The 27,997-nt window shown below is 39.5% G+C and overlaps 3 protein-coding genes across 4 annotated transcripts; 2 read left to right on the top strand and 1 right to left on the bottom strand.

The window, feature by feature from the left end:
• The first annotated feature begins 9 nt into the window (after positions 1-9).
• On the top strand, positions 10-18,066 carry tmem255a (transmembrane protein 255A). 2 transcript variants are annotated; one of them, XM_017698327.2, is made up of 10 exons: positions 10-289; positions 1,227-1,369; positions 1,892-1,954; positions 3,086-3,175; positions 5,515-5,580; positions 5,738-5,823; positions 6,005-6,076; positions 6,559-6,721; positions 15,518-15,658; positions 16,426-18,066. In XM_017698327.2, the coding sequence occupies exons 1-10, from the start codon at positions 235-237 to the stop codon at positions 16,564-16,566; spliced, it is 1,020 nt and encodes a 339-aa protein (XP_017553816.1). In that variant the 5' UTR covers positions 10-234; the 3' UTR covers positions 16,567-18,066. The 2 variants fall into 2 exon arrangements, with proteins under 2 accessions (XP_017553816.1, XP_017553817.1); XM_017698328.2 differs by lacking the exon at positions 6,005-6,076.
• zbtb33 (zinc finger and BTB domain containing 33) lies at positions 17,766-23,404 on the bottom strand. The gene is made up of 2 exons (XM_017698324.2): positions 22,851-23,404; positions 17,766-21,941 (listed from the first exon to the last, which is right to left on the bottom strand). The coding sequence occupies exon 2, from the start codon at positions 21,937-21,939 to the stop codon at positions 20,008-20,010; it is 1,932 nt and encodes a 643-aa protein (XP_017553813.1). The 5' UTR covers positions 21,940-21,941; positions 22,851-23,404; the 3' UTR covers positions 17,766-20,007.
• A 57-nt stretch (positions 23,405-23,461) lies between these two features.
• On the top strand, positions 23,462-27,487 carry LOC108427823 (NFKB activating protein). The gene is made up of 8 exons (XM_017698326.2): positions 23,462-24,111; positions 24,575-24,655; positions 24,751-24,815; positions 25,752-25,847; positions 26,328-26,367; positions 26,455-26,643; positions 26,776-26,925; positions 27,011-27,487. The coding sequence occupies exons 1-8, from the start codon at positions 23,792-23,794 to the stop codon at positions 27,183-27,185; spliced, it is 1,116 nt and encodes a 371-aa protein (XP_017553815.1). The 5' UTR covers positions 23,462-23,791; the 3' UTR covers positions 27,186-27,487.
• Positions 27,488-27,997: the final 510 nt, after the last annotated feature.

The raw sequence follows: 27,997 nt of genomic DNA, 5'->3' as shown, positions 1-27,997 counted from the left end.
GGCGCGCGTGCTGAGCTGATGAGTGCAGTGACGGAGGGGTTTGATATAGCAGCTAATGAGAGAAGAACTACAGGAGCTGAAGGAGTGCTGGCTGACAGAGAATGCCACGGCAAGCCCAGGTTTTCTATTCAGCAAGTCTGAGCGAGAAAAACAGCGTCGCCTCACTAGGGCGTTTAATTTTTAACCCCAAGTCCTAACTGTAGCCTAGCTCATGCTAGAAAGACCCCAAACAAAATGCCAGCGGGACTGACTCCGCCAGCCAGCGGGATACCTGTGTCCGATGCAGTGGGTACGTGCAAGGTCAATGCCGTTAGCCAGACTCAGACTCATAATGGGGGTTGGTTTATGTGCAAATTCGGGATTAAACTGGGAATTATTGCAGTGCTCTGCATGTCCGAACGGCTGAATTAGCCCACCGGCTTAACCCCAAACGCTCGAAACGTTGTGAAACGCTCATTGTTCGATGCTGTAAATCACAACATATAGGACTGCGCTCAGGCTACGCGGTGTAACGTTAACTTAACGCATTCCTACTTTATTTCATACACGTAGAACGTTTTATAGCAACTTTGATCTGTTAGAGGGCGTTTAGGAAAATGATCATCTTGCAGATGTAAGTGTTCGTAGTAGGCACTTTTACTGATAACTGAAATCTCCCTTTGCACTGGGAGTAAAGCTACACTGGGATTTTAGGATGTGGTCATTTGTTGTGCACTAGAAGGGATCATCGTCAGATCTGTGGAGTTCTAATAACCTATTTTGTAGCTCTAAATACTGTTTATGCTACATTTTTGTAAACAATAGAGTGAAAGCCTCCTTGGCGTTTTCATGAAGGAGTAACATTTCTCAATATACATCTGATAAAAAAATCCTAAATAAATTCGGTTTTTGGCATAGTAATAATCTAGTATTTTGAGTTTTTTATTTATTAGATTTTTCATAAAAAGGGTGAAACATTTCTGTATGTATAATTGATAAACCTGCAAACAAAATGGATTTGAAAATCAATGTGCCTTTTGAGCTATCAGCAGAGATGAAAACAGCAAGACAGTAAAGATCCATTGAAGCATTTTAGAGGTTTCTGTGGTGTTTGTGGCTAGCTGTCAATTGAATGATTAAACTTTTAGCCTGAGTCTACTCAGAAGCTGCTAAAACTTGGAAAGCATATCTTCCTCAGGTAAGTACATGCATTTTTATGACATTGGCCTACTTTATCATCTTTATAGGGTCATTCAAGAGGAGGAAAAGGAAGTCCATCATAGTGACAGCAATGCTGTTCGTCGTGTCTATACTTATCCTAGTCTTTGGGCTGGCTGCTACCACAAGGACACAGAACATTACTGTTGGTGGCTACTATCCTGGAGTCATTGTAAGTAACAATAGTTATAATTCTATAACTGACTGACACTTCTCTGCATGTTCTGAAGATATATATATAGTTTTCATTTTATCTTATATGCTTGAAAATCTTACTGATAAAGAAGGTGAATTCATATTGCTAGTGTTTTTTTCTTCTTTATTCCGTTAAAACTTAAGGCAGAAGTGTAATAATTCATTAGCCAGTGACTGTCAATCTTATCACTGCTCTGAGAGAGAATAACTGTCTCTGGATAAACACAATTCAGTTCACATAGTGACATTTCTACATAATGAAGTACTCATTAATAATTATGGACAAATAGTAATTAAGAATAGCTTAATGATTGGAATATAATAGAAATTTATATTCAACTTCAAACCTCCCAAAAATATAAAAGCAACTGTATTCTACAAGTGAATAGATTGTGTGAAATTTGAATAAGTGGTTTTTCTCTCATAGTCATGTCAGACTGACATATCTTTCAATGAAGTGATGCAATCAGTAACAGCATTTATCCTGTGTTATTTTTAGCTTGGTTTCGGCTCCATTCTCGGAATCATTGGAGCCCATTTAATAGAAAATAAGAGGCAGATGGTAAGAGGTTTTACATTACACCACTTGTTCCTATCAATTTCTCAGTTTTTGCCCTGCAAATCATTCTAAACCATAATAATGAATATGTATTGCTTCTTGATGGAAAAATCCTCATTGGCCCAAAAAATCCAATTTGGTGAGGAGGAACACTGATTTTTTTAAGACTTGCTCAGGTTTTTGCTCATGTAGTTATACTGGAATAACAGGCTCACTGAGTTCAGTCTGAATATCAGAATTTGTTCCAGGGACTCTGGTGAGATGCACCCAGAAATAGCTCTGTGTAAGAGGAGCAGGATGAATGTCCCGGCAGGAATGTACAGAAGCCATCGCAGAGCAGAGGGAATAGAGGTGTAACTCTGCAAATGAAAAATTGTTTGCGGCAGGATAATCATAGAGATTCAGGAAAAATACAAGTTTGTAATAGATTTCTGTAAACATACTGTAAACAAAGCTTGTCGTATTTGTTGTTGGACATAAACTTGAGGGTTAAAGCTGATGGTTGGCATGAGATTAATATTTTTGAAGAATGTAGGCTGTCAGAGTTTTTCATCCTGATGTTTTGCAGTGCTCATAGATGCAGTGTTTACAGTCTGTACGCTGTTTTGACACAGCCAGGCTCTGTGATGCTGTCAGTTGTAGGATGTGGTATGTCATTGGGAGTGTTCAGATGCTTCCCTCCAGAGGAGGTGTGTGGCCTGCAGACAGAACAAGATGATGTGAAATTGAATGCTCCCTGTCTCTGAGTCAGAGGTGGGAGGGCAGCACTCATTCAGGGAGTGCTTGGCACACTACCAGCTAGGGGCACCAGAGAATGGAACTATTGGTCAGATGACTTTATTCCCACCATGTCCTCTACACAGGGCTTCACACCGAATAGTGAATGCTCATAACTCAGAGTTACCAATAAATATGGACAAAGTAGACGATACCCAGATGTTACAACAATAAGTTAGGTAAGATAATGTCTGTTTGCAAACTTTTCAGGAACAAGGTGATAGACTTGACAGGTAAATGCATCAAGATACTCTATTTGGGCATAGTGACTTTGCAAACTGGCTTGCATGCTGAATTATGAGTAGCTGACCAGTGTGTTCACTGTCCAGTAAGCTTCTGCTTTTGTTTTTGTTGCAGCTGGTGGCCTCCATTGTCTTCATCAGCTTTGGTGTGGTGGCTGCGTTCTGTTGTGCTATTGTGGACGGGGTTTTTGCTGCAAGGCACATAGTGAGTTTGGTAGCACTTTATTTTAAGTCTGCTTCCATGGGGAGACACTTTATAGCACATCCATGAGCACTGAATAACATTTATAAAGTATTACTTGTATATATGTATATTGCAGTAATTGCAAGAGGACATAAGAAGTAAATAACACTGCATTGACATAAAGGTAGAAGTGGGTTAAAACTCTTTCTCGGGTTTTAGTTATGTTATAGCTATTGTGCTGGTATGCCAAATAATTACAAATATTTCAGCATACAAACAAACAATGCAAAACATGTTAATATTAGCCCTTTTGGCATAAAGATTTCAGTCGTGTTTCAAATAAAAATAAAAATGCAGCAGACGTTCGGTCCCCTGGCGCTATTCTGTTACACCTGAAGTAGTCCTCTTTGCTTTGTAAGCAGCGGAATAGTCTAACAAAAAAGCCTTTTAAGAAAGCTAAAGTTTGCTTCTTATTTGAATTTTCTGATAAATAGAAACTTTTTTCAAAAGGCTGCCAAATACGAAGCCAGTCTAACCCTTGTAAAAATCCAGATGTGAATCCCTATTTTTTACAAAAAAAATATTTCATATTTAGTTTAGTTGTAAAAATGTTTTTTTAATCAAATTGAATGGATGTCAAAAGTGAACCTATAAAAATAGGTTTACATCTAAAATGTTTTCATTTTAAAATGTATACTAAGAGGAGAAGCGGCTTAGAGAATGGATGGATGGATGTATACTAAGATGATATCATGTATACCTTCAAAAATTTTAATTGTACCATGGTTTAATTTTTGGCCATACCACACTTAAGGGGCATTAAGTTAAAGTGACAGACATTTGTTTCATTTATAAAACTAAAGCATGTTTTCATAGTAATGGAACTTGTAAGGCAGAGGCCTCGTTAAGAATACAATTTATTAGTTCTGTATAATACTGCTTGAGTTAAAGTGCAGTTTCTTTTAAGAAGACCTGAGTGGTTGGTTTCCTTAATGTAACTTGGTTATCAATTTAAGAAATTATAAAACAAAATAAGTGTAATAACTCAAATTACTTTAACTTTTGACACTTGTTGATTTAACAACAGTAATTTTGTACTCAAATAAAAATACAGACATGAAACTTCTACTTTTGCTGGAGTAATGTTTTACCAAGACTAAAGTACAAAGTTTTTGTATGGAAAGATGCACAATGATGAGCCAAAACCTTAGGACCATTCACAAATTAAGCAAATAACATTGATTATCTCATAATGACATATGTCAATATCTGGGATATTTAGATGGTAATCAAAAAGTTGGTTGGCCTAGTCACGTGTTGGATGTGGGAGAAATGGGCAGGCATGAGAACTTTAGCGAGTTTGACAAGGGCCAAATTGCTATGGCGAGACTGGGTTGGAGCATCTCCAAAACAGCAATGCTTGTGGGGTGCTCCTGGTCAGCACTAGTGAGTATCTACCAACAGTGTTCCGAGGAGGGACAACCCATTGACCGCTTACAGGGTGCTTCAGGGCAATGAAGGTTGTCTTGTCTGGTCTGAACCAACAGAAGGACTACTGATGCACAAGTCACATAAAATTACCCCTTCATGCGTATGGGCCTGCAAGAGTGCCCATACTAACCTCTGTCCTCTATTGAAAGTGTCTGCAATGGGCCTCACTGTTGGGAAAGGTGATCTTTGCTCCAAACTGCAAATCCAATCTGGGTCGTCTGCGCCATTTACCTGAGGAAGTGATGGTGCCAAGAATCACGTTTGGAAGAAGACAAGCCAGTGGAGGGTGTGTGATGCCTTCGGCAGTCTTCTGCTGGGAAACCCCAGGGTGTAGGCATTAATATGGACATCAGTTTGACACATCCCACCTGCCTAAACATTGTTGCAAAGATAGCACAGGGCATCTTCAGAGGGTTAAAGCTGCTATTTTCCTAAATCCATGAAAATGATCACTTATGTTCAAGGGCATCACAATCATCCTTATTTCTTCCATCCAAAGGTCTTGACTAGGCTACTGCTTTATACATTTGATTACTTGGGAATAATGCTTCATAACCATGTTATAAATTAAAAAAATGTCTGTCACAGTTATCCCCTTACGTCAATGTAATGTCATTTATTTCATAATTTCACATTTATTAGACATCATATGGCATCTTGCAATCACTGACATTTTTGTGAATATTCAGGTATTGCTTTGTAAATATGTCAAGCAGTGCTTAGATATATGTTATGAAGTTCCTGTGCAGGTAGGAAGTGTTACAGTAAGTTCTTCTTTTTGGAGTATCATAAAATGCTCAGAGCTGCACATTTTGTCTTTTGCCAGTCTATGAAATACTTTTTCTTGGATGTATTTTAATTTCTCGCAGGACCTCAGGCCTCTTTATGCTGGTCGATGTGAATACTTCTCCAGCGCAACCTCTTCTGACCAAGATGTGAGTTCAGGACGCCACCTCAAAGGGTCCTCTACGACCCATTTTTAACTCATAATAATGCTAGAGCTCTCTGCTGAATTTACCTTTTTCTTATTTTGCTTTTAAAATGGAGCATTGTAGCCATCATATTTTCACATGTGTATCTGATCTTTTTTAGGTCCAGTGCCAGACCCCCCGTGTGTCTTGTAAGCTGCGTGTGAAGAGTAACACCTGCTACTGTTGTGACCTCTATAACTGTGGCAAGTACGTGTGCGCCAGCACCCTTCTCACTCTCTCAGGATTTCCTGTTTCTCCAGGCAGATCTCAGGCCAATCTTTTCTGTCTTTGTTTTATCTTGGTTATGGTTTCTATTTGCTTTGACTGAGCGTGCCTTTTTTTCCTCAAGCTCTGTTGGAAAGATTGCTTGTGTTTACTTATGTTTCAGAGAACATCCTCTTTTGGGACTTCAGAATAAAGATGTTTTGAAAAAATTTAGGAAATCCACCATGATTTGGAAGTAGGTCTTTCCATTTTTAGCCCCTCAACAACATTGACAACCCATGATTTGTTGTGGTTGAAGTACTCCGTGTGGCTGTGTACAGTGTTACTCCATTGGGAAACATGCAGTACCACTGGAATGAGTTGAGGCTTTTTTCTGCATGTCCTGGCACTTCTTTCTGAAGTGAGAACCAGGCCTCATTTCTGAACTCCACAAACAAAATATCTTATTGGATTTCAAACTGTAACTCCATTCATTTATGGTCTAAACCATGATAAAGTCTTGAATACATAGTAGACTAAATTAAGGGATTGTATATGTTTTTCATGTCATGCTCTTCTTAAGAGTGATGTGCACTGGCAGTCTTTAGTTTTGCATGAATGTGTTGTAAAGTTTTTTTTTTGTTGTTTTTTTTTTTTGCTGTGTTTTATGTCTTGCTGGTACAGTCTCATCTCATGAATTTATTTTGCTATAATGCTCTTCTCTGCATCCTGAAACAGTCGTGTTGAGTTAAGAGGAGGCTACCATGAGTATACCGATGTCCAAAGTTGCCAGGACGTTGTGCACCTCTACCACCTTTTGTGGTCAGCCACTATTCTCAACATTATTGCACTCTTTCTGGGCATCATCACAGCAGCAGTGCTTGGAGGCTTTAAAGACATGGTAAGACATCTGGCTCTTTTACAGTACTGTGCAAAAGTACTATTGTACTATTAAGTATAAGTAATTCATTTTTAACACATATTTAATAAAAAAAATCTAAATCAAGCTTTATTGGCCAGGTATGCTTATACATACAAGGAATTTGGTTTTGGTTACTGGAGCTCACAGTGCACAGTGTCAGACAAACACATGTAGTAAATAAAGTAAGTAGTAAGTAAGTAAATAAAACATGCATTCCTACTATCACTGACTCGTACACACACACAGTCATACCTGTAACCTTAACATCATGCAAAGTATGTGTAAAGTTAAAGTGCTGAGTGCAGCAGAAGTTAAAGGGTGTATAGTGGCAAAGAAAGGGATCAGTGAGGTGATCCCAAACATCTAAGCATCTAAGATGCTAGATTAAACACTGGTTTGAGACTGTAGTTTCAGAACATGAAATGTTGAGTGTATGTACCAGTACGCATATATATATATATATATATACACACACACACACACACACACACACACATATATATATATAAAATCTGGAATATTGTTTATGTGTAATAATTAACTGTTTAAGAGAGTGATGGCTTGTAGGATAAAGGTCCTCTGTAGCCTGGATGTCCTCATCCTCATCTGGCTGAAGCACCAGCCTGAGGGAAAGAGCTGGAACAGGTGGTGTCTGGGGTGTGACGAGTCGGTAGAGATCTTCTCTGCACGCTTCCTGGTTCTGGAAGCATTGAGTTTCAGCAATGTGGGTAACTTAACCCCAATCATCCTCTCTGCAGACCGGATGATGGGCTACAGTCTGTTGAGGTCATGCTTGGTGGCTGAGCTGCCCCAGACTCAATGATGGCTGTGTAGAACCACACCATCAGCTCCTGGGGCAGGATGAACTTCTTCAGCTGATGCAGGAAGTGCATCCTCTGCTGGGCACTCTTGATGATGGAGCTGATATTGCTGTCCCACTTCAGGTCCCTGGTGATTGATGTGCCCAGGAACTTGCAGGACTCCACTACGACAACAGTTTGTTGTATTCAGGACTAGGTTGTTATGACTGTTCCAGAGGACCACCTGATCAACCACAAGTCTGTAAGCAGACTTGTCAATGACTGTAGTGCCACCTGCACACTTCAAGATTTTGACTGAGGGATCTGTGGAGGACCCGTACTGATGATCTGGGTGTTTGAGCTGAACTTTCCCAACCTCACCTGCCGCTCTCTGCCAGTGAGGTGGTCCACTGGCAGGTGGGGGGTTGGCACGCTGAGTTGGAGAAGTTTGTTGTGTAGCTGTCTTGGGATGATTGTATTATAGGCTGAGCTAAAGTCCAAGAACAGAATTCTTGCATATGTTCCTGGGTGTTCAAATTGTTAGAGAATAAGTTGGAATCTCATGTTCACTGCATCGTCCACCAACCTGTTTGGCCAGTATGGAAACTGCAGGGGATCTAGCAGAGGATCTGTGATGTTCTTCACATGAGTGAGCACCAGTCTCTCAGAGGATTTCATGACTACAAAGGTCAAAGCAACACGTCTGTAGTCATTCAATCTTGTGATGGTTGCTTTTTTGGGAATTGGTATTATGGTAGAGCGATGGAATCAGGAAGGTATGACACACAGCTCCAGTGATTTGCTAAAGAGCGCTATAAAGTTTGCCGTGAGCTGGTCAGTGCAGGCCCTCAGACAGGAAGGTGATAAACCATCTAGTCCTGGTGCTTTTCCTCACTTTTTGTCTCCTGAGGAGTCGATGCACATCCTTCTCGCAGATCTTCAGGGCAGGCTGAATAGATGGCTGGATGACAGGAGGGTGTGAATCGGTGCTGAGTGGGTATGTGGAACTGGGCTTTTCAAATCTGCTGTAAAAGGTGTTTATGGGAGGCAAATCCTGCCAAAAAGGAAATGAAAATGGAAACAATAAAACCTCTTTTTGCCATTTCTTTTTCCAAAACATTGGACAAATATCCAAATATCCAAAATTGAAAATGAAATGAAATGCCTTCATTTGCAATTTCATTTTTCACATGAGCACGAGCTATTTGTGACAAAAATAAATTGAAAACAGCTATTCGTCATTTCATTTTAGTCGTTATTCTGTTTTTTTTACGGCCAAATGTAAAATGAAAACGCTAACAGACAAGAGAAAACACAAACTTCACTTTGGCTTTGGCTTTTCTTCATGAAACACAGAATATGTGTAAAAACTAAAATCAAAATGCAAAGTTTACTTTCTTATTTCTTTTTCATAGTGATCAGCTGCAAATCTGACAAAATTAAAATGAAAATGCAGAATGGATAAATCAACAGCAAAGTGACCGTCTGTGATTCCGTTTTCGGCACTGATGCGCTTTAACTGTCAGAATGAAAAGGAAAATGAAAACGAACATCAGCGCCACCTGCTGGAGATTCACTTTTCATTTTCCAGTTTTCTTTTTCTTTTTCTATCTGACCAACATGCAAATATATGGTAATTAGCACTAGGTGGGGCTACGTTTTTTTTAACGGGTTAAATTTTGATATTGAGTTTTGAAAATTGAAAGGAGAGGGACCAATGGGCTTGTTATCAGTCTGCCATAAGGTGTTAAGCTTATCAATCAGCTGATGATCACCCATTGTCTGGGGGGGTGTCCTTTTGTAGCTCGTGATGTTCTGCAGCCACTTCCAAACAGTTGAAAGCTCAATTGTGGACATCATAAGACTCATCTTGTTTGAGTGGCTCTATCTTGCAGCTCTGATTTCATTGTTGAGTGTGTTCCTTGCCTGATTGTACAGAGCCCAATCTCCACTCCTATACACTGCTTCTTTAGATCCACGCAACTGTTTCAGTCTGGCATTATACCAGGGCTTGTCGTTGTTATAATGTGAGTTTTGGTGGGAACACAGGTGTCTTCACATAGGCTGATGTAGAATTTCACAGTATTCATATGTTCATCCAGGCTGTCTGTAGCATCCTCAAACACAGTCCAATCTGTTAATTCCATGCAGTCCTGAAGCCTTTCGTTAGACTCGGTGGTCCACTTCTTCGGAATCTTCAACAACTGCATACAACATAAAATTTTTAAGTATGTAGTGTGTCCACCATTTGCCTTTATTATAGCTTGCATTTTTCTCAGGAGATTTGCTTTCAGTTTTTTCAAAAATGTCTGTGGGATAATTTTTTTATTTTCTAAATTCAGTCTTAGGTTGCATGTTTTTCATGTCACAATCCAAATAATCCCAATTACAAACCCGTTTCCAGAAAAGTTGGGATGCCATGCAGATGTATATAAAAACAGAATGCAGTAATGTGCAAATCATTTAAACCCTGTATTTAATTGAAAATAGATCAAAGACAACAAATATTGAAACTAATTTTTTTTATATATGGCCATATTGAATTTGATGCAAGCAAGCAAGGAAGCAAAATTGATTTATATAGCGCTTTTTACAACAGGTGTTGTCACAAAGCAGCTTTACAGAACAATCAGTATTACAGAGAGAAGAGAAAAGAAGAAAGAAAATCCCGGTCCGAGCCCCCATGAGCAAGCCAGCGGCGACGGTGGCAAGGAAAAACTCCCTAAAAGAGGAAGAAACCTTGAGAGGAACCAAGACTCAGAAGGGGAACCCATCCTCCTATGGTCGACACCGGATAGCAAACATTATTAGTATGAAGTATTATAGTAAAGTGGGAAAAGAAAGATCTGAGGGTGAGGACTGCACAGCGCTGTACAGCAAGAAGCTCAGTGGTGGTCAAACCAGTCCAGAAGGCTGGTGAGCAGCGGCACCAATCAAGGCAGTAGAGGCAACAGCATCAGACGCACAGGATGGGCAGCTGATCAGCTCGGCAGAGAAAGGAAAGAAAAAAAACAGAGTTAGTACTGTAAAGAGTGGCTGACCACAGATTACAGTAAAACAGAGCAGTGTAGACTCCAGCAGGTCTAGACCTGACAGGGAAGACTAGTCACCAAATGCTTGACTGTACAAATAAGTTTTTAGCCTAGACTTAAAGATTGAGGCTGTGTCTGATTCCCGAACATTAGCAGGAAGATTATTCCAGAGCTGGGGGGCTTTGTATGAGAAAGCTCTCCCCCCTGATGTAACTTTATTAATTCTAGGTACCAGTAGTAAGCCAGCACCTTGTGATCTAAATAGGCGTGATGGTTCATAGTGGGAGAGGAGCTCACTCAGGTACTGAGGGGCGAGCCCGTTTAGAGCTTTATATGTCAGTAATATAGTTTTATAATCAATGCGAAATTTAACTGGTAACCAGTGCAGGGCTGATAAAACAGGACTAATATGGTCAAACTTCCTAATTCTTGTGAAGACTCTGGCTGCAGCGTTCTGGACTAGCTGAAGCTTGTTAAGGCTTTTGCTGGGACATCCAGACAGCAGGGCATTACAATAATCTAGCCTTGAAGTGATAAATGCATGAACTAGCTTTTCTGCATCCTGTAGAGATAATGAATTTCTTAATTTAGCAATATTGCGGAGATGCAGGAAGGCTGTTCTAGTGATATTAGTTATATGTGTGTCGAAGGAGAGATCAGCGTCTATCATGACACCAAGATTTTTAACAGATAAGCTTGATGAAACTGAGAGATTGTTAAGTTTTATTGTTGAGTTAGACAGTCTGTTTCTGGCTAATTTTGAACCAAGAAGCAGGACCTCTGTTTTATCTGAGTTAAGTAACAGAAAATTATTTGACATCCAATCTTTTATGTCTTTTATACAGTCCTCAATCTTGCCAAGTTTAATTTTATCATCTGGTTTACTTGATATATATAACTGGGTGTCATCGGCATAACAGTGGAAATTTATGCCGTGTTTACTGATAATGGTGCCTAGTGGTAGCATATATATTGTAAATAATATAGGTCCTAAAACAGAGCCTTGTGGAATACCATACATTACTTTTGCACGAACAGATGATTCACCCTTTACATTAACAAACTGATATCGATCGGTGAGGTAGGACCTGAACCAGGAAAGAGCTGTTCCTGTTACCCCTACATGGTTTTCTAGTCTATCTAGTAGGATAGAGTGGTCTGTTCTGTCAAATGCTGCACTAAGGTCAAGGAGGACTAACAACGACACATTTCCTTGATCCGTGAATAATAGAAGATCATTTATAATTTTTACTAATGCTGTTTCTGTACTATGATGTGGCCTAAAACCAGACTGAAATTTTTCGTGTAGATTATTCCTATGTAAATAAGGGCTTAATTGTTTTGCCACCACTTTTTCCAGGATCTTAGATATAAAGGGGAGATTTGAGATGGGTCTATAATTTGATAGTTCACAGGGATCGAGGTTAGCTTTCTTAATCAGCGGTCTAATTACTGCAAGTTTAAAAGTTTTTGGGATATATCCGAGGCTAAGAGAGGAGTTTATTATTGACAGAATAGGCTTAGTTATTTCTGGTAAGATTTCCTTGAGTAGACCTGTAGGAATTGGGGCTAGAATACAGGTCGATGGTTTTGCAGAAGAGACTATTTTGATTAGTTCATTTTCTTGGAGTAATGTAAACGATTCCAGCCTATCTGGAGTGACTCTTAATATTCTCAGGGTCTAGACTGGAATTATAAGCCAGCAGGTTTGTGGAATTTAACTGTGTGTTCAGAATTTTCTGTCTAATTTTTTCGATTTTATCACTAAAGAAATTCATAAAATCATTGCTGCTATAGGCTGATGGCATCTGGGGTTCAGTGACTCTTTTGTTCTCTGTTAGTTTAGAAATTGTGCTAAATAGTAGTCTGGGATTGTTCTTATTGTTTTCTATGAGAGAGGAGAGATAGGCTGAACGTGCTGAAGTAAGGGCTCTTCTATAGTCTATATAAGGCTATAAGGCTCTCCTTCCAGGCGGACTGGAACACTTCTAATTTAGTCAGGCGCCATTTTCGCTCTAGTTGCCTGGCAGTCTGTTTTAAAGCTCGAGTGTGATCATTATACCACGGGGCGAGTTTTTTCTGCCGTACTATTATGCTTTTTAATGGAGCTACACTGTCTAACGTAGATCGAAGAGTATCCTCTAGGAATTTGGTCAAAATATCTAATTCAGTAGGATCAGATGGACAGCTGACTGAAGTTGATAACTGTGGGAGGTTTCTGATAAAGCTGCCAGCTGTGGAGGAAGTTATAGTCCTCTTAACCTGATAGCATGGTGATGAGCGCACATTACCACTAAACTGGATTTTGTATGAGATTAAGTAATGGTCTGAGACGGCTGTGCTCTGGGGGAGAATGGCTAAGTTATCTATGTCTACACCAAAGGTCAGTATTAAGTCTAGAGTGTGGTTGAGGTGGTGTGTGGGCCCTTTTATAATTTGGGTGAATCCCATGGAGTCTATGATAGATATGAATGCCTTACTTAGTGTGTCGTGAGGGTTGTCGATGTGGATATTAAAATCTCCGACAATTAATATTTTACTTGAAAACGTTATTAGGCTTGATAGAAACTCAGAGAATTCTTGTAAGAACTGAGAATACGGACCGGGTGGCCTGTAAATTGTGATTAATAGAAATGAGTGTTTATTTGTTCCTTGCTCAAATATATTAAGTACAAGAACTTCAAAAGAAGAAAATGTAGGTCCTGCTTTCTGGTTCACGCCTAAAGCTTTTGCATGGATGGTTGCTATACCTCCACCCCGACCGCTTAAACGAGGGCTGTGTGCATAGCTGTAGCCTGCGGGAGTGGCTTCATTTAGACTAAGGTACTCATCGGGTCTAATCCACGTTTCTGTCAGGCACAGAGCATCAAAATCATGATCTGTAATAATTTAATTTACAATAATGGCTTTAGATGCCAGGGATCTAATGTTAAGCAGGCCTAGTTTTAGACCAAAGGTGCGGTCGTTGTAAACTGGTGTAACTGGTCTGATATGAATGAGGTTACTAAGGCAAACATGCCATCAGCATGTTTCAAAAAGTTGAGACAGGGGCAACAAAAGACTAATGTGTAATGCTAAAAAAAAAAAAAACACCCACTGGAAAATCTCACAGTTACTAAGCTTAATTGTCAACAGATCAGTATCATGATTGGGTATAATAGAGCATCCCAGATAGGGGGTGTCTTTCACAAGTAAAGATGGGGAGAGGTTCACCACTGTGTGAAAGACTGTGGACAGATTCAACAATGCAAGAGTTTGTCAACATGAAATAGCAAAGAACTTTGTTTTCATCATTTATGTTACATAATATAATCAAAAGGTGCAGAGAATTCAGATAAATCTGTATGTGCAAGGGACAAGGAGGAAAACCAATACTGGATGGCTGTGATCTGGCCCTCAGGCAGCACTGCATTAAAAACAGGCATGATCCTGTAGTGGAAATCACAGCATGGGCTCAGGAACATTTCAGAAGACCATTGTCTGTTAACACTTGTGATACAGCTTGTTGCTGCATCCACAAATGCAAGTTAAACTCTCTATAAACCATACACAAACAGGATTTAGAAACACCACTGCTTTTTCTGGGCCTGAGCTCATTTAAGACAAAAAAGTGCCGCATCCTACGGGCTAAAAAGGAGAGGGACCATTTGGGTTGTTATCAGTGCACAATTCAAAAGCCAGCATTAGTGATAGTATGGGGGGTGTATTAGTGCTCATGGCATGAGTAACTTGCACATCTGTAAAAATGTCATTAATACTGAGGAATTTTGGTTTTGGAACCACATGTGCTCCAAACATATTCTCCATCTAGACATTGTCTTTCGGAGGGAAGACTTTGCTTTTTTCAGCAGAACAGTGCCAAACCATGCCGTATATGTTATACAACAGCAAGGCTCTGTAGTAAAAGAGTCCAGGTGCTAAACTAGCCAGCTTGTAGTCCAGACTTCTCACCATTGAAAACATTTGGCACATTATGAAATTGATCAAATTGGTATCAAGTTCAAAAGGGGCATATATTTTTTCAATAAACATTTCTCAGTTTCAACATTTGATGTGTTGTCTTTGTACTATTTTCAGTTAAATATAGGGTTTAAACATCTTTAAACCTTAGTATTCTGTTTTTATTTACATTTTACACAGCATTCAAACTTTTTTGGAAACAAGGTTGCACATCAGTCCATATAACTTACCTCCACATTTCAGATGTCCAGTTTTGATGATCTAGTGCAAATGTTATTTTTTTGTTCTTTCTTTTTCTCAGTAACAGCTCGTTTACAGCTGCACATTCTTTTAGCATTGAGTTGTTTTCTTACTGGAAGGACAGACAGAAACACCTGTGGATTTTTTCAGATCTGAAGCAAGAGTGGAGCTTGATTTTATCAAATGGTGGTCTACCAGGCTTTGCTTTGTTGTCAGCCCCAGTTACTCTACAACTTTTCTCTGTAGCCCATCATATCTCATATCTCCTTTAGTCATTTTTGAATGTTAGTGTCTCTGTTGCCCTACAAAAAGACTGTCTGTCAGTGTTTTGTGGACAGCTTCTGTTGGGAGCACACAGCGTTTACACCTTGGTTTTAGGATCGAAAGGATGGAGGAGTTGAAGTAGCAATGGGTGCACAAAAGTAAAGAGTGGAAATATTAAATATTGATTTGATTTGATAACATAATTGGTGTCAGAGGCTTATTTTATTATTTTCTGTTAAACATGTTTCCTGTTTTTTTTTTTGAAACATGAAATACTTGCATTTAATGGCCACTTTGGAAATTAAATAATCGAAAGGGTGGTCCCTGATTTTTACACAGTACTGTATATTTACTGTTTTGTTACCTGAAAAAGAACTGGGTTTTGAAAGTGTAACCCTGCAGCATGCGCTATTTGTTCTTGTTGGGTGTTACAGAAAAATATAGGATAAGTGCTATTCTTTATGCCTGTGTTTTTGAAGGTGCCAGCAGTAGCTCCTGACACTTGTGAGCCAGACCCTCTGGCCATCCCTGGACCTCCAGAGACTCTTGCGCCATCCACGTCAAACTCCTTCTATAACACTGCCCCCTGCCTTCCACCTTACACTGCCTACGACCTACAGGTAATCAGCAGCTTCCAAAGTAAACACCTTCAGGATCATTGTTATTATGCATTTACAGCCTGCAATGGTTTACTTATGAGACATGTATGATATTTTTTACTTGTTTTTGGTATTCATTAGCAGCAGCTTTCTCTATAACAGTGTTTAGAAAATTCATACCCCCCCTTATTCCGACTGCTACTCCTTGGGCCTGCCCACTCCACCTCCATTTGTGCCTTTATGTGGCAGGCTGCTAACATTTTGACTGTGATGTAAATTGCAATTATTTTCTATCAATCCATGTCCAAGCCTCTCTTTTTGGTACCAGATGGCCAATTAGTTGTGTTGCCATGGGTGCATCATGCAGGTGTTCAAATTGGTCTAATGCAGGGGTATGCTCAATCCAGGTCCTGAAGATCTACCACCCTGGAGTGTTCAGATCCAACACATCTGGCTCTGATATTTACATGCCTTGAAGGCCTTAATTACCTAGATCAGTGTGTTAGATTACAGGGGGAGCTAAGCTCTGCATGTGTGATATATCTCCAGGACCATGATTAGGTACACAAAGTGTAATGTATCTTTAGCAGTTCACAAGCTCTGTGTAATTAGGTTACAAATTAAAACTGATGGGCTATAATTAAAGTTGAAGATTTGGGGAGTATTTCAAATTATGATTTCAGTATAAAAAGAGGGAATCTTTCAGCATTAGTTATATCATATAACAAAATTTATCAGTAGATCAAACCTACATGGACTGATTGCATGAATTATCTTTGTCCTTGCAGGGCTCCATGTTCCCCGACTCTTCTGTCCTTTCTGATGACTCCCAGTCTGGAGCCAGTCACATGTGGCCAAGTATGATCCCGCCACGCTACTCCCCACCTTATTACCCACCTGATGATAAACCACCACCATACAGCCCTTAAGGGACCAGCAAAGGATCACAGGAACACTTTCCACATTGCCAAGGGTTCAAAGGAAAATGGGCATTTGGGGATGTTGAAGCACCTTGACCTGTAGTATATGAGCACCTGCTGCTGTGGAGCCTCACTGTGCAGACAATCTCACTACACTACCAAATCTGCTGAAGACTTTGGCTGTGGTGTGCAGCTAAGAGACTTCATCCCTGCAGAGCAGATATAAGCAGTGAGACGCGTGCAATTGTCCAGTATAACTTAAAATATACTAGGTGGCCTCTCTACTCTCTACTTGCTACAAATAACATCAAGACTGTTCACAGTTATGCCTTAAACATGTCTCTCCGCTTCCAAACAGCATAAGCCCTCTGCTCCTGTTATGGGTGTCCTCTGAATAGAGTGTCTCTGTGGGCTTCTCTCTTGGACACAGTGACTGTGCCACCCTGCATCTGCCACAGTAGATAATGTGAACATTTCCAAAGTGGCATGGAGTGTCCTGGTCCTGTTTTTTGCCTCGTCTTTGCTAAAGAGGAATGAAGAGGAGTCTTATTTTTGATTTGCACTTTATCATCTCTTAGTATAATTAATAATATCAAGCTAGAATAATTACTTGAGTTCTTTAATTCAGTTCGGGCAGCTAGAATTATGGTATGGAGCCCAAATCATAGGCTACTTCAACTTGTAATATATGGTAGGATTATTTAGCACAAAGCCCAAGTGCAAAGAATGTGAAATGTGCAAAGTCAAAACCTGTGTTTTTAAAAAAATTCATGTGCAATGTAAATAATTATCTTGCTGAATTGTGCTATGATAAAGTGTAGATGAAACAACTTTAAACTGGTCTAGTTACACCACATGCATTATACACCTCTTTTTTTTCCCAGTTTGGAAATATGGAAATGACATAATTCATAGAAAGGTGATAGCAAGTGTTTCAGAACATTCAATTTAAAAACGAGGCACAGCTTTTAGGTCATTAGACCAGCTCTCATTTTTAATAATACTTTTAAATGCAGCTGCGGAATGACAGTGATATATACAAAATTACCTGTGTCCGTCTATAAGTATTTCACATAAATCGTCTGTGAGACCTAGTATTATGCACTGGAACTATAGCAACATACTGCCTTCTCTTAATATACATTTACACAAGTCTTAAGACTACTTTCCAGGTGTGTATTCACTGTGATTAGTGATGAGTCTACGTATTGTGTTTTATGTGCTTTATTTGAAGCAAAACATACAACTGTAAGAACAGAATAAGCAAGGGTTACAAATAAGGTGTCTGTTCAAAATATACTGTATAAAAATGTTATGTGACCAGTCTTACCACTACATGGCCAGAATTGGTGGTTTATGCCATAAAACTGAGCTGAAAAGGGGGCCTCCACCTTATACACGTTCGTATTCTTCTCTAATCAGACTCGCCTTATTGTTAGACTTGTTTCACTCAAAGCCATACTGTGAATACTATGGAATTCAATGCTAGACACCACCATGGAAAAAGGACGGTGGAGAAAAAAAAACTATTAACTAGTCACATGATCACATGAACTACCAAAAGCCATGGGAATAAAAAGAATTAGTATGTACTCTATAGAGTTTTATTTCACTTTGTACAGCACTAAGACCTAATAAATATGATTCCAAACAAAACACAAACTGTTAAAATGAAGGTCTTAATAGTACAAAATATGTTCATGATTAACAACTGTTAGAGCACTCACTTTCTGACTGAGGCAACATATCCTACTGTCCAAAACAGTTCAACACTTACAAGACTACAATGGAATATACACATGTAAGAAAAAAAATGTACAAAAACAACATGTTAATGAAAACCCGAGATCCTTTACGTTACCCTTACAACGTGCTTGGCTTGGACGCTTTACTGTTTAGTAGAGGCATGCCATTTATTTTTGACAATTCAGAATTACGCTTTTGGTGGAAATGACCGCAGAATATATGGCCAGCATATAAATAAAATTGTACAATTTTACAATTCCAAAACAACCCCCTGAATCATGGACTTATCACTAAAGACATTCACAGATTTATTCCATCCTTCCTCACACAAAAGCATAAATATAAAATGTGTCTCTTCATGTTTCAGTCCCCACCCTGTCATGTAAACTGATCTCTCTCTGTCAGAAAAAGAAATACATTTAGTAAAATTACAAGATCAGGGCAATAAAGTCAGGATTTCATCTTGGTCAAAGGTGAAACTTTATGTTAAATCCCTGTACAAACCAAGGAAATCATATTGAAGCTGATGTTCTCAAGGATGACATAAGGTTGTGCATTGCATTATGTTGTTGAGATTATCAAGTAATGTGGAACAAAACTGAAAACGTTGTAGTCTACACTCTTGAAAAAAGACGGTTCTTCAAGGGTTCTTTAGGAAAGGAAATGATTCTAGTTAGAACCATGACTTCTATATAGAACCATTTAATGCTTAAATGGTTTTCCAGATTAATGGAGAATGTGTTGTATACATATATGGAATGCCTTTTTTAAGAGTGTACAGCATTTTCATCCCCTAAAGTACTGTATGCTCTTGAAGAGTGTAAATAAATCTGTTGAATATTTACCTTCATCCATGTGTGTTGTCATCATTACACAATGATTATTTTATTCACGACTATTACATCCATAATTGTGTGCCATCAGCCGCCTCATAAGTAAATCCTTAAACCTTATACATTCACCTTACAGTACCTAACAATAGCTGTAAGATTGTGAACTGACAAAGGTTTTGAACAGTTATCATAATTAATGTATAAAATGCAACTTACAGTACTGTATCAAACTCCATCATGATTTAAAAAAGAACAGATTAGAAGCCCAACTCATTATGTCAACCCTACTCATCCATTTGTCCTATGCAATTCAACAGTTTTATCATAAAGGTACAATATGTAGTATTTTCCTACAAGGCAGTTTACTAGGTCATATTACTGACATTCTGCAGACTTGGACTGGTTTGTTATTTAGATGGTTTGTCATAAAAGACCTTCCACTGCTAAGGTAAGACAGGTAAGGGCATTTTACAGCTTACATATTGCCTACGTCTTGCCTCTATGTAAAAATCAGTAAATACTACTGTTAGGTAATGTTCTTTTTTTATAGTTTCACTATATTTCAAAGAAAAACTACTTATTGTACCCTTAAACAGACATAAGATTATAGAAGAGCTGTTATTTCTTTGTGTAAGAAGTGCTCTTAAAAAACATCATTCACATGTAAATAAGAGCTGTGGAACAAATCGAAAGAATTCATGATTCTGACACAAAAACCCCAAAAAAAGCACCTTGACTCTCCAACTCATACTTTTATCTTTGCTCGGGCCTCCTGTAATGAACCTCTCAGCTTTTTCAGGCAACTGAGCTCAATAACAGAATTCATCAAGACCTGAACATAAAAGGCACCAAACACAACACTGAAAATTTCTCAGTAAGTCTCTGGTATGACAAATTCAAACTCTGTCGTGTTCTCAACATTCATTTGGTTCCCAGGTCGAGGCGGTGGCCCTGGGCGGGCATGAGCGCCTGGACGAGTGTGTGCATCCGGCTCAACAAAGATGTCATCCCAGTTCAACATTTTGCTTTGGCCAGAGGGAACACCCTGGTTTGTAAAGTGAGATTTGCCGGGGGTAATGTGCTGGACAATGCCGTTCTCGTTGATGACTGGAATTCCACCCGTTTCCTCTGAGACGAAGGAATATGGTTTGAACTGTAGAGTTTTACAAGGAAGGAGGCGGTACAGGTTGTTGTCAGTGTCATCCTTCTCCTTTCTGCCTGAGGGATCTTGATTGTGAGCTTGTTTACAGTGAGAAGACAACAGCTGGTAGTTCAGGAACATCTCATTACACAGCAAGCACTGGTACCTCCTTTCACCCGTGTGAGTAATCTCATGTTTGGTTCTATATTCTGCCAGGGCAAAGACCTTGTCGCAATAACGACAGGGGTACTTTCTCTCCCATGAGTGCGTGTTAAAATGACGCCGGAGACTTGTCAGGCACACGTAGGGACGCTTGCACACAATGCATACATAAAAAGTCTTGCCATCCATAATTAGCTCATAGTGGTCCTCCTGCTCCACTTTTGCTTTCTTTTTGCCTCGAGGTGTGCTGCTGGACACATTGCTTGCACCTTGCACAGGTGTATGTGATTTTCTTCCAGGGCCTGCTCGGGAGTCTCCTTCTCCTGCATCCTCTTTCACAGGGACAATGTCATAAGTGTTCTCTCCTATGTTAGCATAAACCTTACATCCTGGTGAAAGGGAATCGATTTCCGAGGCTTTGTCTAATGTTATCGTCTTTTTAGTGGACACTTTGGGAACAACATCCATGGCAGGCCCGTTATTTGTGCTGAAGGATGGCCTCACATCTGACAGTTTAATTTTGCCTGGCTGGTCAGGAGAATGCTCCAGCAGTACCTTCTTTTTCTGGACTCCGAGAACTTCATTGGCTTCAAGAGGAACAGAAGAATTATGGGACTCCGTGGGGGTAAAACTGTTCATGCGTACTGGGGTTGAAGGCGCACTGTGTGTGGAAGATCTGGCAGGAGAGGCAGAAACACTGCTGCTGGGGTCTGGAGACACGACGGGGCTGGCAAGAGGTGTTGTGTTTCGCTGGGGTTGAGGGCTATTTTGAAATTTGCTTTCCACCACACCTTCAGGAGGGCGCTTACATTTCTCAACTTGGTCTGTGTCCGCAGCTTCCTCATTCGTGATTTTTTGTTTCTTAGCCTCTGGTCCTCCTTCAGCACTCGCATCCACAACCTGAGGGGACTTTGTTTTCTGAGCTTTCGGGGCTTCCACTTGTGAGACAAAAAGAACATCATCACTGTCCGAGTCATCCTTTTCAACACTGCTGCCAGTCAGTTTGAATTCCTCAGCAGACAACGAAAACGATTCAGTGATGATTGGCATGTTATCTGTTCCAGAACCATTTTCCTCTGTGGCCCCAACATTACTGTTCTCGCCTTCTTTTGACAAACCAGGTAAACCCTTCACTTGTGAAAGAGGTGCTGCAAGATTGGCAATGAACTTGACACCTAAGATCTGGCCAGCATTGATAAGATCTTCAAGCTTGTCAGATCGAATTCTGTAAAGTTTTGAGCTGTATATGTAATTCAGAATCATTTCAAATATGTCTGCCTTGATAAAATTAAGCTCAATGACTTGTCCTGCGACAGAAAACAGCTGACGAAAGTAAGTGCTGGATGCCGATAACATTGTCTTGTGTGCCTTGAACTTACGGTCCTGGACAATGATGGTCACATCACAGAACAATCCATTGTTTCGTTGCTCACTGATGGACTCCAGCAATGACAGAGGAAACTGAGTGTCAGTTGCAGATATCAGCTTTAATTTTGACATCCCTGTGAAGAGAATGGTCAAAGATGCTTTAAAGAGAACAACAAACTCTTATTTTGATAATCCCTAAACGCTATGCAGTACCAGATGATCACTCTTGCTGAAATATTTATACAAAACAAAAGGTAAACATACAGCTGAAAACAAAGCACACGTTATCAATAATGGACAAAAATCATGGTACCACAAGGAGTAGGATAAAAATTGAGTGAATTCAGGTTTAATAGGTAGTGCTCAGCCGGGTAATACTGTAAAATAATCTGAACGACCACTAACAGGCTGTATCTGACACGCAGGAGATTCAATGAGATTTACTCTTGTGTCCCGTCCAAAGAAGCCAGTGATTCGCTATACGGGCTGAACACCATAACTGTGCTAGTTAGCTACGTTATTAAAGTGTTAGTCAAAGAAAGGACGGGTTTATGGTCATCTAGAAAGATGTAAATACACGTGGACGATTATTAATGCTCGCATGACATTCTGGTTTGAGGACCTAAACACTGATAACGTGCCGAAACCTTTAGCAGGCTAACGAGCAGGCTAGCTAGCTAATATAGAGAGCAAGCAACAAAAGCGGAGATAAATAACTGAGTGCGTTAGAAGCTGCATGAATATTTAATATGCGTTCATAAAGTGACAAAGTAATGGGCTGAATTTTCTGTATGTTAACTCCAGACATGTTCCACAAGACTCTGAAGTCAGAAGAAAGGAAACAAAAACAAATGACTGGCTAGCTGGCTAATATGTGGCCACTTTTATCCTTCCTGCTTTGGCGGCAGGTTGAGGCCTAGCCAGGCAGCTGGCTGTGTGTAAACTTACTGCTATCCGGAGTAACACGTTTTTAATCGAGGAAACACATCACTGACGTCTCAAACGGTTACGGATCTGATCGCGAACAGCCCATAATCGCATACCTGCAGTGAGAGGTTTTTGAGTCCAGTCTTCTGGTTTTCTTTTTTTAAAAATGAATAATGTGGATTTTGTCGCGGGAGACAACAAAAAAGAGCCTTGTGTGAGCGGAGGCAAGGCTGCGACTTACTGTCTAACCAACAGGAGTCGCAAAACATCCGCCTTCGTGAAGAGATTAATAAAGGCAAATGTCTATTTGCATACATTTTTAATTAGGCATTCATTTTTTTATTAAAATAATGTCCAAATTTTTAGATTAAATTGAGACATTGACTCTGCCAGCCATTTGTTAGTAATAAAATTGTGTGACAAAATCTTTCTGATTAACTAGTTATTGAACAGCGTTTGCCAAACCGGTTTACAAGGCAGTAGTTACACCATGAATTAAGCATTTGTCTTAGTTTATAAACTCTTTATAAACTTTTCGTTATAAACCCTTTTCACTTGTATGTTTTAATGATTTTGAGTGCGAGACATTTCTGCTGAAATAGCACCCTAAGCGTGGTCTGAGCTGATCCCTGCAGGCTGTCGGTGCTGCTCCGGTGCTGTAGGGGGCGATACCGCAGAACAGGCTCTGAATCTTTAGCCAGCCTCAACAACACTGGACTGACTGGGCCTTAATGCGCCATAAACAGGACCGTCGCCGCAGAAAGATGTTCTCGGACTAAGAACATTTATCCTAGTTTGGACTGTGCGCTCGGTTCTACGGCGGAATAGGTCAGAGGTACAAAGCTAAGCTAAGTCTGTACACCTTTGTGCTCGTTTCGTGGATGATAAGAAAGTAAACAGCTAGTTGAACTTGGCGCTGGCTGGCCCGCAGTGTGTCGTCGGTGTCGCTCAGTAACGCAGGTTAAATAAGTAGCAGGTATTTAGCTTAGCTTGGTTGGAGTGGAGAGCGATTCGCGTCGCGACCAAAAGCAGGTTTAAACCGAGGAAATCACGAAAGATGCCGGAGCTCGAAGTCGGAGGACCAGATGGGTTCAGCCCTAGAAGGCGGCGGCGCAGTCGCTCCAGCAGTCCGACCAGCGAGGCGAGTCCAGCAGCCAAGAGCTCCAGACACGACGGTCCTGAAGAGCGGTCAGCAAGGTGGGCAGATGGCAAAGACAGGAGCAGAAACCGTTTCAGGACCTGGAGCTCCCGCAGCAGGTCGAGGTCTAGGTCGAGGGAACGGGAGAAATTATCCTGGGACAGAGGACACAGAGGATCCGACTATTATGATAAGAGGGACGACGCTCAGCGACAAAGACAAGAAGCTTTCATCGCCAGGTGATGTTCATTTCTCACGTTTCAGGCTTTGTTGGCAATTCACTCCAAATCTCTGAACCACTCAAAGTACGCAGTGACCGGTGTCAGAAATAACCGGGAGCAATTAACAAAAAAACCTCTCAATCAACGTTTTCTCCCCTTTAAAACTCACATACAGCGGTAGAAGCGTGCCCAAAATGACGTCCTATAAAATGAACCAACCCACAATTGTCCAATCTTGAAAATAGAAAGGAATTCGAGTCAGTATTTTGCCTAAATTGTTTAGATATGTAGTTAGTATTCTGTTTAAGTTAAATGTTTTTCGAGCATATGTTTGAATAGTGAGTAGGGCGAAAAGCAGCTCTTAAGTGGTCTATTTCTTATCGGGGTTGTTTAACATGGCTTGTCTTGCTTTATAATCACTGTAAAGCTGCTTTGTGCCAATCTTGATTGTAAAAATTATGTTGAGTTTTGTCTTACTCAGGCGTTTGCAAGAACGGGAGAGGATTGGTGAACTGGGTTGTCCTGAGGTCTGGGGTTATTCACCAAGAGTCAGAGAACCTGAGTAAATCACATTTTTTAAATTTAGCATCTTGTGCACAATTGAAGATTCTTTGTAAATGTTATATGTACTAATTTTGAGTTTGGTTCTCCTACCAGCTCAGATGAACACACTCCTGTTGAAGAGGATGTAAAAAACAGCAGCTCGGATTCAAGTTCAGAAGGTGCAGTAATTTCCTGTTACTAGCATATTAGTTAAAGGAGAAGTCTAGTGGTCTTGTACCTCTACAAATGAAATCAGTTAAATGGCATCAAGTTATTAATATTTTAATATTAAATTAATATTTAATGTGTTTGCTACATTATTAACAGGCATCTATTGTTTTGCTTTTAGCTTGATAGTTAGTATTCCTTCAGTACTAACTGCAGTTAACTGGTCCATTGGAGAGTGGACCTGCAGCGGAAGTCGCGGTTTGGCTGTACAGTTTTGACGTAAAGGTGGAGTGGGCGATAGGGCCAGTATATAATACCACAATACAGGATATGTACCACGATATGTAGGGTTTTTATGAGTTTGAGAAGTTGGAACAGGCAGAGAACCAGTTACGTTGTTTTAAAAATTACTACAGAACTATAAATACAATTATTTTCATTCAGTATACACACATTGCACCTCACTAAATCCAATTACACAGGCTCAGTTATGCTTTCTTTGTAATGAAATATGCAGTTGCTCACTGTTCTTTAACTACTGACATAGTCCATGATTTGTTCAGAAAAGCATGTTGTGATGTAACTTATCACAAAAACAGTAAAATATCAGAGTATAGCCCATGTCTATGTTCATACTCTCAACAGCACTACCCGCATTTAAATATGCGGAGAACTGAAAATAGTCCCAGGCAACTTCTGAGATTTTGTATGTTCTGTAATATGTCTTTTATCCTGTTGTACCATAAGGTAGAAATAACAGTACTCCTGTTCGCTATTTCATTCTATGACCTGTGAGGGAATTGTTCTGCTGTACCTTACTGTGTGAGCACTCAACATCAAATTATTAAAGAAAAAACTTTTTCTGCAGAATTTGCATATACTGTATTCTATGGTAAGTGCTATTTGAATGTTTCAGGTACAAGATTAATTAAGGATTTTGATTTTAGAGGAAAGAAAAAAGAAGAAGAAAAAGAAGAAGAAATCAAAGAAAAAGAAAGCCCAGAAGCACTCTGAGGAAAGCGAGTCTGAAAGTGACTCTGAAGGTCAGTCTGGTTTTCCTACTCAAACTCAATCTGAATTGGTTTTCTACTCCCTGCAAAATCCACTGTATGCTGTAAGAACATAAGGCAATAGCTTTTAAACCTCATTCAGTTCCTCAGTGGACTGATTGTCAAAAGAAAGATGTCTTCAGACTAAATTTGTCTTTTTAAAATGAGCCTTTATATTAATTTCAGCATGAATTGTAAATCATTTATCTCCCATACTGTAGCATATTTCCTAATGAAACACAGTATCAGGGAGGTATCTTAGCTAGCTCTGTGTTTTGCTTTCTATGATGAATGAGAATCGTGAGGAGCAGACAATACCACCCCACCCCACACTATTCTTATCAAAAATCAAGACATTTGAAAAGTCTTTGGAAAACTAGAATTGTGCCATTTAAATGATGTGATTAATCATGCTTAACAATATTAAAAGGTCCATGTTAATTTATGTTGATTTTTAAATATATTTCTTTGTAGAAGAGGTGAAAAAGAAGAAAAAGAAGAGGAAAAGTAAAAAGTCAGACTTCTTTGTGTATATTTATACTTCTTATGTGTGGTCTAAGCTGTCAAGATGTTCTGCATTAAAGTAATTTTATCATCTTAGGAAGAAATCAAAGAAGAAGAAGGCTAAGAAGAGCAGAAAAGAGTCCAGTAATTCCAGCAGCGATCAGTCTGCAGAAGAAGAAGAGGATATGAATGAAGAGCTGTGGGTCGAGAGAACTGCTTTGGATGAACATGTTTTTGGACCTGAAGCACCGTTAACTCACCTGTCACAGGATGATAAACCATTAGAGTGGGTATCTGCATCTGCTGTGTTACCCAGTGTTTGTATAGTACATCACATTTGGTAATCTTGATCTTTTCACATAATTTTATTGATTTATTATTATTTATTTTCTTTCCCCCCTTTAAATCTCCTCTATAGTTTTGGTCATGCTTTGCTACCCGGTGAAGGTGCTGCCATGGCAGAATATGTTAAAGCAGGAAAGCGTATTCCAAGAAGAGGTGAAATTGGTCTGACCAGTGATGAGATTGCAGAATTTGAGAAGTCTGGCTATGTGATGAGTGGAAGCAGGTAAGTAGCCGCCTCTGCATGTGCAAACCTGTGCATTGTGTATTGCTTTTTACTCTGTGTGCTGATCCTTCTGTGCTCATTCCAGACATCGGCGTATGGAGGCTGTGCGTTTGAGAAAGGAAAACCAGATTTACAGTGCAGACGAGAAGAGGGCCCTCGCATCCTTCAACCAGGAGGAAAGGAGAAAACGGGAATGTAAAATCCTTTCCAGCTTAAGGGAAATGGTATACAGAAAGACTAAAGGCAAAGAAGAAAAGTAGACTGTCAAACACAGTGCTAACATTTGTCAGCCTTCTTTTTTTTTATTTTTATAATTTAGTTGACTTTTTTTTTTTTTTGTATTGAATGTTGATTTTATGGTTTCTTGTAAATCCTTGCCATACAAAGTATAGTGAGAGATTCAGAAATCAATGCTTTTGTGTTTTTGAGTCATCATCCTAAAGATTATCTATTGTATTATGGTTTAGAAGGGTTTCCCTAACACATCTCTTTAAACATTTAATTATATGTTGTGAATTAAAACGTTTAATATACTAATAAATCTGCAAACTCTGAAAATTAACCTGCCTACACTGTTTTCTATTAAAAAATGATTGACTGCCAACTTGTTTCAGATTACTTGTGAGCAGTACGTATAATTCTGTTTGTAATAAAATGTATGTCTAAAATAAGTAGAAGGAAGCTATAAACAAAAGCTTTCGGTGGGTCCTGAACTACAAAGGCATGTAGGCAATTCTAAATTGGGGGATTTCATGAGGCATGTAATGACAATAAGGATTATCAGAAGATAATTGCAATTATCATTTAGTGATTTCACGTTCTCAGAATACATAAGAATACCTTATGCTTTATAAAATGTTTAAATCTGTTACAGTAGTGCCATAGTTTCCCCTATCAGATAGTTTATACAAAGTGAGAAGTATTTGGACAGGAATTGGTTTGTTGTGAGATCTCTTAGCATGGTTCACTCACATTTCAAAACTTGATATGAATCATGACTTTGTAATGTGTTAACTGGCTGCTTAATCTTAGTCTGCTTTCACAGAGATCCAAGACACTAGCTTCCTTATCT

Source organism: Pygocentrus nattereri, chromosome 8 (assembly GCF_015220715.1).
Source record: "Pygocentrus nattereri isolate fPygNat1 chromosome 8, fPygNat1.pri, whole genome shotgun sequence".
Lineage (NCBI taxonomy): Eukaryota > Metazoa > Chordata > Actinopteri > Characiformes > Serrasalmidae > Pygocentrus > Pygocentrus nattereri.
The sequence above is the reverse complement of the archived record's forward strand: the minus strand, read 5'-3'. Positions and strand labels throughout refer to the sequence as shown.

Coding starts and splice junctions, on each gene's coding strand:
- tmem255a (XM_017698327.2), top strand. CDS start 235: ATGCCAGCGGGACTGACTCCGCCAGCCAGCGGGATACCTGTGTCCGAT. Junction 290..1,226: donor ACCTGTGTCCGATGCAGTGG/GTACGTGCAAGG, acceptor TCATCTTTATAG/GGTCATTCAAGAGGAGGAAA. Junction 5,824..6,004: donor GACCTCTATAACTGTGGCAA/GTACGTGTGCGC, acceptor CTTATGTTTCAG/AGAACATCCTCTTTTGGGAC.
- LOC108427823 (XM_017698326.2), top strand. CDS start 23,792: ATGCCGGAGCTCGAAGTCGGAGGACCAGATGGGTTCAGCCCTAGAAGG. Junction 24,656..24,750: donor CCAAGAGTCAGAGAACCTGA/GTAAATCACATT, acceptor TTCTCCTACCAG/CTCAGATGAACACACTCCTG. Junction 26,644..26,775: donor CAGGATGATAAACCATTAGA/GTGGGTATCTGC, acceptor TCTCCTCTATAG/TTTTGGTCATGCTTTGCTAC.
- zbtb33 (XM_017698324.2), bottom strand. CDS start 21,939: ATGTCAAAATTAAAGCTGATATCTGCAACTGACACTCAGTTTCCTCTG.